At 37.5% G+C, this 10,060-nt stretch overlaps 1 protein-coding gene across 2 annotated transcripts; it reads left to right on the top strand.

The window, feature by feature from the left end:
* The first annotated feature begins 534 nt into the window (after positions 1 to 534).
* CLK1 (CDC like kinase 1) lies at positions 535 to 9,751 on the top strand. Of its 2 annotated transcripts, XM_082841331.1 has the most exons (13): positions 535 to 648; positions 1,790 to 1,953; positions 2,277 to 2,505; positions 3,515 to 3,605; positions 4,005 to 4,071; positions 5,191 to 5,307; positions 5,398 to 5,564; positions 6,391 to 6,485; positions 6,573 to 6,702; positions 7,388 to 7,470; positions 7,950 to 8,029; positions 8,128 to 8,218; positions 8,342 to 9,738. In XM_082841331.1, the coding sequence occupies exons 2-13, from the start codon at positions 1,790 to 1,792 to the stop codon at positions 8,483 to 8,485; spliced, it is 1,458 nt and encodes a 485-aa protein (XP_082697457.1). In that variant the 5' UTR covers positions 535 to 648; the 3' UTR covers positions 8,486 to 9,738. The 2 variants fall into 2 exon arrangements, with proteins under 2 accessions (XP_082697457.1, XP_082697458.1); XM_082841332.1 differs by lacking the exons at positions 535 to 648; positions 1,790 to 1,953; positions 3,515 to 3,605 and having other exon boundaries at positions 2,391 to 2,505; positions 8,342 to 9,751.
* The last annotated feature ends 309 nt before the right edge of the window (positions 9,752 to 10,060 follow it).

The raw sequence follows: 10,060 nt of genomic DNA, 5'->3' as shown, positions 1-10,060 counted from the left end.
TCCAGGCTTTTGCTCTCACATTTCTTCGACTTTTAAAACCTCGGGAAAAATCTTTACAATCCAAGTTCAGTGCGTGTGGGTCCCAGCCACCGAAGATTTAACTAGTTTTAAACAGGTCTCAGAACTTTAACAAAAGCCCAAATCCAGACAATTCCCAATTTGGGGCTATTTGATGCAGATGGTGTATTTTTTTTTAAAGCATCGTTTAAGCGATTGCAATAGGGTACCGGCTACTTTGTACCCTGCTTCCCTCACTTTTCCTCATTTCTAGCGTTCACAAACACAATTTTTAGTGACCATGAGCGAGTCTCTTCTCTTCAACTCTTACAATGTTTTCTCAGAGCTGGAACGGAGAGCGGGGCCAACATGGCGGCCAGCAACAGCTTCCCTCCCTCCACCCTTGGGCGCTGAGCGCCCGACCCAGAACCTGCGCACAAGTCGGAGCCGGAGTCCGCTCCGCCCTCCCCGCCTGCGCGCCCCGCCCGGAGGCGGAGGCCCGCTTGCAGCGTCATCGTGTTTTCCAGGAGAGTCCTGACGCGGTGACTGTCAGCTCCATTTTGCTGTCGGAGCTCGCAGCAGCCAGCTGCGTTTTCTCCGTGGTCGCGTCGCAAGCATTGTCTCCTTAGGCTTGGACTCTTTTCCAGGACGGTAAGACGCGGGAGAAAGCAGGCCAGGTGTCAGGGCCTCTTTTTGTGCCTCGAGAGCGCTTGTGACGCTCCTCTCCAAGCTTGTTGGGCGCCCGCAGTCTCCGGCACGGTGACCCCCTTTTCACTACCCTCCCGGCTGCACAAAGGTGGCCCGCTCGTCTTCCATGCTTTGCCAAGCCCGCCGCTGCGAATTTCAGTTTGAACCGCAACGCTCCAGTCAGTCACTGGTGGAAGGTAGCGGTAGGGTTTGCCAGGCGGGGGAAGGTTCTCGAACGTTTGCCTTCCCCAAAGGGAGGGGGGAAGGGCCGAGCCCCGGAGCCCACGGGCGCCATGTTGTCTGCGGCGGCGGAGGCCTCGGCCGGGCTGTAAAATGGCGGCGGGGCGGAGACGGCAAGGCAGCCCGCGGGGGGTGGCGTTGACTCGGGTTCTGGAATGTTCCTAAGTCCCGCTCCTCTGAGGAAGTGTTCTTAACAAATGAAAGAACACGTTGACCTGGTGTTAGGCGGCGTCACTTAATGTCCAGTTGAGTCTTAAAGGATTCCGGGGAAAATGGCGCGTGCCTTTGCCTTCAGTGGTGTAAACAAAAGTCAGGTTTAGGATCTCGAGGAAAGAAAAATAATATGGCGTATTTGAAGGAGCGCGTGAGGGAAGTCGGGCAGTGGGGCCGTTTAGCCAAGGTACTATTTGCAGACCTCCCTGCCCAGAACAATTGGAGCTTCTTGATTTCGAGTTGCCTTTAGAGACGAGGTGAGGCCCGGGCAGTCAGTACCGATATGAACGATAGTTGGTGAAAAGTTTGTGTATAACGTCTTTTTCAAGTTGTTAGGAATTTGTGATTCTGGCAGGAGAGGATTTTTCCCAACGTTCAGAAATTGGGATTTCCTCCTCTCTCTTTTTCCAACCCTCTTCTAGTAAATCTGAGCGTGACATGAGTAATGCAGAATATCTATGAATAAAGTTCAGACTCTAGATTTTGAGGCAGCAGAAAAAAAATCATTGGGTTTATCAGTGATTTCAGGTTGGGTGATAATGATTTTTGAACTTTGATTTAAAAACAATAAAACGTCACAAGTAGAGTGAATTTGCAACAGTGTTGACATGTGGGGTAATATTTAACTGGGAAAAACTTGTCTTTTATGTAGATGAGACACTCAAAGAGAACTTATTGTCCTGATTGGGATGAAAAAGATTGGGATTATGGAAAATGGAGGAGCAGCAGCGGCAGTCATAAAAGGAGGAGGAGATCACATAGCAGTGCACGGGAGAACAAGCGCTGCAGATACAATTACTCTAAAACATCTGATAGGTAATGAGAATATTTATAGTGTCTCAGTATAAAAATATTTTCATTACAGTGTTACGTATCAGTTGTATCTCAGTAAAACCGGCGGAAAAATACATTTTCATGATTAAAACTAGAGGCGACTTACGATAACTGATTACCATTTCTGTTTCCAGTGACAACTTGTAATGGTTGTAAAATTGGGAGGTTTTTTTTTTTTTTTTTTTGCTTTTTGGTAAGAAAAGCGTAAAATCTTATTAAGAGTACTGTTTTAAGAGATTTACTGAGAATTTGAGGATATTTGGGATTAACATAGAGCATTGAAAATGCATTTTCACTTTTTCTAGCTATTATCTGGAAAGCAGATCCATAAATGGGAAGGATTATCATAGTCGACGCTACATTGATGAATACAGAAATGACTACAGTCAAGGATGTGAACCTGGACATCGTCATAGAGATCATGAAAGCAGATATCAGAACCATAGTAGCAAGTCCTCTGGTAGAAGTGGAAGAAGTAGTTATAAAAGCAAACACAGAATTCACCACAGCACTTCATATCATCGTTCACATGGGGTATGAGCTGTTTTAAAATATTTTGGAAATTTTATTTCCCTTGTGGAACAGGAAAACTTGAAATTGTGTTTGATCATTTGAGGAAGTTCTGTTTAAGATAAAGTCGTCTCGATTTTAACTTGCAGGAGTTTTTGTGTTTGTGCATTGGATAGGAAATTCTTCAAATACCATATCTGTATAGTTAATATAGTAATAGATTTTATTAGTAGTTGGCAACTAATTGTCATTCCAGTGACAGGAGGTAATTTAGGTTAGTTTATAGCAGGGATTACAAGATATTCTGAAAGTTTTCTTATAGTACTTCAATAAATGTGATTTGTTAAAGTCTTACTACAAATAGAAGTAGAATTTTTATATTTGTACGACTGAGGATTATGCTGTGCATGCCTCTTTGTTCTGGCAAAGCATATTCTCTAATCCTTTTTTCACTAAGGAAACCACTTAAACAGATTTGAATGTTATGGGTTATGGGTTAATTTGGAGATCAAGCTCAGATGACATTTTAAATACCATAGTGTTATTCTTGTATGCCAATTTTTTTTCTCCCCAAAATTAGGATTTTTAATTTTATTTGCTGTTTTGTTATTTTCTTAGTTTAGCTGGGAAATTATAATTTGGCCACAGTCTACTTTTGACAAGTAAATATTCTGCAATTTTGCAACATTAAATTAGGACACTAGAAACTTAAAATTATGTTTCAGTGAGTGCTACAACTAAGCATTTTTTAAAAAAGAAAAACAATTGTATTATGTTTTGTTGCCTTGCCACTTTGAGTATCTTATCTGAAAATCTGTTCCTTGCCATGTTTTTCTCCTGTTAACATAAACTATGTGCCCTGTGAATTTCTGGGGACTGAATTTGAAATTGCTCCTGCCAACCGTTTGTGGCCTGGCGTGTATCTGAATGCCTGAATATCTCCCCGCTGAATGAATTTCGTATTCTGCCCTGAATTCACTCGGGTATATTGATTGGCTGGATGATCTTGGTGCCGCCCACTTGACGTTTCCAGAAGAGTCACCGAAGGAAAAGAACCAGGAGTGTAGAGGATGATGAGGAGGGTCACCTGATCTGTCAGAGTGGAGACGTACTAAGTGCAAGATGTATAGAATATTTTTCAACACTTATTAACTTTTCAGATAACATAATCTATATATAGATTAAGATTTCAGGGATTTGGAAATCTTTTTTTCTTTCTCTGTTTTTGTTTTGTTTTTTTCCATTTCTTTTGGTGGGGGGGGTTGTGTTTTTACTTTCTTTAGAAATTTAATGTTTGTTATGCAGAACTTCCAAAACAGTAAATCAAGTTAATGAAATTAGTTTAAGAATGAAATTAGACCTAAAAATAATTATATATGTTTTTTGGCAGTGTTGACCAATAAAATATCTAGTGACTAAGGAAATTTGTAGCATCAACTAGAATAATCTGCATTTGATAGCCTTTATTGTAAGTAAACTGTTTCCACTTCTTGGTATAACTGAGTTTTATTTCTCTCTTTTAGATGAAATTGTAGATACTTTAGGTGAAGGAGCTTTTGGGAAAGTCATGGAGTGCATTGATCATAAAGCGTAAGTCTCCTGGCCTGGGATTGCACTTGGGAAGGTGAACAGTATAGAAAATTTATTCAGCTTTAAGATAAAGTCTGACCATGAATTAGACACATCATTATACCCTTTTAGCTTGGATTTTTGACTTGTGTATAGGAAACTCCAATAAAGTTACTAGCCTTTTGTGTTCTTAAGCAGTAGCTATTAATAGTATGTGTAAGTCTCTAATTACAAGCTGAGAATAGATTTTATTGTTTCAGAAAGTATTCTTTTGTTGTCCCACTGGGCACAGTTGTGGCCATTGTTGTTTTTTTTTTCCTGGATCGGTAGATTTTAGCCTTGGTTTTATATTAGGAGTCTGTGGAGCTTTGCTTACCCCAGACATTGAACCAGTCTTCAGGGTAGTTTACCTAGGAACCTGTATTTTTAGAAAGTAACCTAATTGATAAGGGGTGACACAGCTAGAGCTGAGAACTCTCCTAGATTTGTGTCATAAGTTTAATTATCTATGCCCTTCAAACAACTGATTGAAATTTCTTAACATAGTGTAAGAAATTTTCTTTACTTTGTTTCCTGTTTGATTTTTTTTCCCTTTGGAATGGCAAAGCTTTTCTAAATGAATTATTAGAGGAGGCTTCCTACTATTGGTTGGTAAGGTTCTGAGAACTAGAACTCTTCATCCTCACTATATCCCAACTTTTTTGGTAACCTGGACCAAAGGAAGATTGGAGTTATTAGCCAGTGACTGGTATTATAGGAAGATACTGCTCTATGTACATTTGTTTTACTTCTTAGTTGGAATGTAAATTGAGGTGATAATGTCCCAGTATTGCTAAATTAGAGCTATTGGTATGTAGTTAAAGGACCAAAAAAAAAAAACTCAAGTGGTCTGATGAAAAAAATCTGTCATTCAGCATGTGTTACCGACCCTACCGTATGCCCAAAGGTCATTCTAGTTGCTTACACTGAGTTGAAGTTAGAGTACTTACATATAATTAGACAAAACTGAATGCTAGACCATAAATTCAAAAAAACAAATACAATGGGTCAGAATAGAAGTAGTACAGTTTGAAGAGTGATGGAAAAATGGAATTGGACATCATCTTTATCATTTTTTTAATGTTAACTTTTCATTAACAGGGGAGGTAGACATGTAGCAGTAAAAATAGTTAAAAATGTGGATAGATATTGTGAAGCTGCTCGCTCAGAAATACAAGTTCTGGAACACTTAAATACAACAGACCCCAGCAGAACATTGTAAGTATCAAAATAGAACTTAGAAAAATGGCCTCGGGTAGATTTGAATTGTAAGAGGCTGTACTCAGTTTTTTTCTCATATGTTTATAGCCGCTGTGTTGAGATGTTGGAGTGGTTTGAACATCATGGTCATGTCTGCATTGTGTTTGAACTACTAGGACTTAGTACTTATGACTTCATTAAGGAAAATGGTTTTCTGCCCTTTCGACTGGATCATATCAGGAAGATGGCATATCAGATATGCAAGTCTGTGAATTGTAAGTGTTTGGCATATATTCCAGAAATTTGAGTTTATGGAGACTGGTTTTAATGCCAGACCAATTTGAATCTTTGAAAAGAAAAAAGTACAATCTAACATATATGATTTGGAGGCCTGACTTAATTAAGAGTAGGTAGGAGAGGGCTTCCCTGGTGGTGCAGTGGGTAAGAATCCGCTTGCCAACGCAGGGGACACGGGTTCGGGCCTTGGTTCGGGAGGATCCCACATGCCGCAGAGCAACTAAGCCCGTGCGCCACAACTACTGAGCCTACGAGCCGCAACTACTGAAGCCTGCGCTCCTCAATGAGAAGCCACCACAATGAGGAGCCCGCGCACCGCAATGAAGACCCAACACAGCCAAAAATAAATAAATAGATAAATAAATTATATTTTTTAAAAAAGCATTGTTTAAGAGTAGGTAGGAGAAAGATGTGGTTGATTACAAGCGGTTGGTCAGTTTACTGCATTTCATTCAGTAAAGAGAATATTGTCCAGCATATAATAATAAATTGTATAAGACTGATTTAACTTTTCTAATTTCTAAAAATGATAATCTAGAACCACTGGGTTAAAATTAAGGAATGGCAAATCTCAGCTTCATAAGAGAAAGATACTTCTAAGCAGTTAGCTGTCAGTGAAGTAACTTTTTAGAGGGGTAATGGGTTTTAGTCCCTGGTGGTTTTGTAGTAGGCTATTGAATGTTGACCACTTATTTGGACATGAAAAGCATTCAGAGAGGATTTTTGTTACCGGGCTTTGGGGTTTGGTTAGGGTTTTGGTTTTCAAATTTTAGAATACAGGAACTTTTTCTGTTTCATTCTCAGTTCTGCACAGTAATAAGTTGACTCACACAGACTTAAAGCCTGAAAACATCTTATTTGTACAGTCTGACTACACAGAGGCATATAATCCCAAAATGGTAAGTCTTTGATGTTTTATCTTCATAGTTTTAAGTGAATATTTTACACCTTAATGTAATGCCTCCTTAATCATTTATGATTTTCAGAAACGTGATGAACGTACTTTAATAAATCCAGATGTTAAAGTTGTAGACTTTGGAAGTGCAACATATGATGATGAACATCACAGTACATTGGTATCTACAAGACACTATAGGGCACCTGAAGTTATTTTAGGTAAGAATTTCTTAATTGTGCTTTGAGACCTGTGTATGTCTTTATTGAAGCTAACTAAAATTTATTTACAGTTCTAGGTGTTTGTAGGACTACCTTTTTCCCTTTTAGGGATTAGTATAGTAAAACACATTAAGGGTTTTAAGCTCTTTGTTATTCCAAGTAGTCAGCTCTGGGACTTTGAGAAGTTGCTTAATCTTTCTAGAATTCAGTTTGCACATTTGTAATATGTGATGGGATGTTATTTTTATTTATTTTTTGGCTGTGCGGCCAACGTGCGCCCCCTGCAGTGGAAGATGGAGTCTTAACCACTGGACCACCAGGGAAATCCCGTGATGGGATTTTAAAACATAATCATACAATGCCTGTTATACTTCATACATGTCATGTCTAGTCGTTGCATGGTGTAGCTTGCTCCCATTTTACAAGTTAGTAAATGGAGGTTTAGGAAAAAAAATTTTCCCCAAATCAGTCCCAAAAGAGTAAGCCAGATTTGGGGCTTGAAACTAGATGTCTCCAGAGCCCTAACTAATTCTTACATGCTATGCTATCGTATTATGTTTAAGCTTGGATTAAGTGATTCCATTCGGATCTTTCCAGCTCAAACATCAGATTATATCCTTGTTTTTTAAAATGTTGGTAAGAAATATTGAGGAGTTTTTCATTAACAATTTGCTTTACTTTGCAGCCCTAGGATGGTCCCAGCCTTGTGATGTCTGGAGTATAGGATGTATTCTTATTGAATATTACCTTGGGTTTACAGTATTTCCAGTAAGTGACAATGATCTGTTTCAATGACTTTGCAAAAGTAAATTGCCTGTTTATATGAATTCAACACAAAGTATACACATTTAGGTAGCGCTTTTTCTCTCTCTCATTATAGACTATTAATTGTAGGTAAAGGTAAAGAAATAAAACCACGTGTAATTCTGATGCTGTTGGGCATTTGTATTTTCTTTATAATTTATCATTTTATTGGAAACATTTCTAAGTATATTACAAATAGTTATCTTTGTTTATTTAGGGAAATTGTTGGTGAACTTCTGTAGGCCTTAATTATTTTTTCTTCTAAGCTGTAACTTGCTAAAAGTATGCCTGTTTTAGAGATCACCTTCCTTTGTGACCTGTAACCTATGGACTAAAAATTTAGCAGCTGTGTTAAATAAGAACAAAGCACAATGTGCAAATAGAGGTAGTTAATAACTTTTTTTTTTTTTTTTTTGGTTAATAACTTTTTGTTACTATTTTAGACACACGATAGTAAGGAACATTTGGCAATGATGGAAAGGATTCTTGGACCTTTGCCAAAACATATGATACAGAAAACCAGGTATGTTTAAGAGTAAGTGCCGTCGATCACCTTTGCTACATGTTTTAAGTTTTCATTGTCAACATTATAAACATGAATGGATATGGACTTATTCTTAGGAAACGTAAATATTTCCATCATGATCGATTAGACTGGGATGAACATAGTTCTGCTGGCAGATATGTTTCAAGGCGCTGTAAACCTCTGAAGGTAAGCTTGGGTCATTGCTTAAGTGATCAAAACCTTGAGTTTTCCCTATTTTTTTGGTGGGGAAATAAAATTATAATAAGTGGTAGTAGAAAAGGCTGTTGATTGTATTTATTTTCCTTTCAGGAATTTATGCTTTCTCAAGATGCTGAACATGAGCTTCTCTTTGACCTCATTCAGAAAATGTTGGAGTATGATCCAGCTAAAAGGATTACTCTTAAAGAAGCCTTAAAGCATCCTTTCTTTTACCCCCTTAAAAAAAGTATATAAATCTATAATTGTATAGCTCCCTTAAGAGATCATATGGACTGTATCAGTCTAATTTTTAAATTTAAGTTATTTTGTACAGCTTTTGTAAATTTACATTTTTGTATTGCCATGTTTATTTTGTTTGGGTAACTCGATTTAAGTAAATATTAGCTAAGTAAAGTAATGAACATCTTTCAGTAATTACAAAATGATTTATTCAGAATAAAGTTTTGTACTTACAAAATTTATATGAATCTGTATAGTTTGTTTTTAGCACCATTTTTGTTCTACCTGTTATTGTAAGAATGGATGTGTATCTCTTCCTGGAGTTTTCCTTAAGTCTTTGGAAATGTTTAGCTTTGTTTGCATTTTAGGGGTTGCCAGCATTGGGAGTTACGCCTTCCTTCTCTAAACCAAATGCAATGAAACCAGGTTATAGCATACAAAGAACTAGAGATGAGCCAAGAGAATTGTTTGCTCCCTTTATTCCCAAATTTAATATTGCTGCTTTCTTGTCACCCTCAGTGGGATTCCACAAATGGCTTTAGTTAGTGGGGAATTTAGGATTCTACACAGTTGGCTTTTTTTTTTTTAAAGACTTTTTTAGAGTAGTTATAGATTCACAGCAAAATTGAGAGGAAGGTGCAGAGATTTCCAGTATACTTCTTGCTCCACACATGTATAGCCTCCCGCATTATCCACATCCCTCATGTATTTAGGATTATAGGATACAGAGTGTTTTCACTGCTCTAAAACTCTGCTCTGTTCATCCTTCTCACCTCCAACCTCTGGCAACCACTGATATTTTTACTGTCCTTAGTTTTGCCTTTCCTAGACTGTCATAGTTGGCGTCGTATAGTATGTAGTCTTTTCAGATTGGCTTTCACTTTTTGAGTAATGTGCATTGAAGGTTCCTCTGTGTTTCCATAGCTTAATAGCTCATTTCTTTTTAGCTTACAATTTATTTTTTTTAATTTATTATGTTTTATTTTGGCTGCACCAGTTCTTAGTTGTGGCATGCAAATGTCTTAGTTGCTGCATGTAGGCTTCTTAGTTGCTGCATGTATGCGGGATATAGTTCCCTGGCCAGGGATGGAACACGGGCCCCCCTGCGTTGGGAGCATGGAATCTTACCCACTGGACCACCAGGGAAGTCCCCAGTTAATTTTTTAAATTCTGAAAGACACTGCAAGATCTAAACTTTGGGTAGTGCTCCCCACATGCAAACACCTGGTCAGGAACCCAGTAGAAGAGCCCTCTTTGTAGGAAGCATTGCAACAGTAGAGTTGTGTGGTACGGATATACTTTTACTGCAATTTTTAAAATTATACATATATTAATATATACATATATACATTAATATATACATATATACATTATGTATATGTATACAATGTATGTATGTTTATGTATATGTATATATGTATTTATGTATATATATGTATATATGTATGTTTATGTATATGTATATATGTATTTATGTATATGTATTTATGTATATATGTATATATATTTATGTATATATATGTATATATATTTATGTATATATTTATATATATATGTATATATATTTATGTATATATATGTATATATGTA

This window comes from Leucopleurus acutus (genome assembly GCF_964270905.1).
Source record: "Leucopleurus acutus genome assembly, chromosome: 6".
In the NCBI taxonomy this organism is placed as follows: Eukaryota; Metazoa; Chordata; class Mammalia; order Artiodactyla; family Delphinidae; genus Leucopleurus; species Leucopleurus acutus.
The sequence above is the reverse complement of the archived record's forward strand: the minus strand, read 5'-3'. Positions and strand labels throughout refer to the sequence as shown.

Bases quoted from the DNA above. Each gene is read 5' to 3' on its own strand.
- CLK1 (XM_082841331.1), top strand. From the start codon at position 1,790: ATGAGACACTCAAAGAGAACTTATTGTCCTGATTGGGATGAAAAAGAT. The intron at 2,506-3,514 runs GTATGAGCTGTT...TGACGTTTCCAG, and splicing joins CATATCATCGTTCACATGGG to AAGAGTCACCGAAGGAAAAG. The intron at 5,565-6,390 runs GTAAGTGTTTGG...TTTCATTCTCAG, and splicing joins GATATGCAAGTCTGTGAATT to TTCTGCACAGTAATAAGTTG.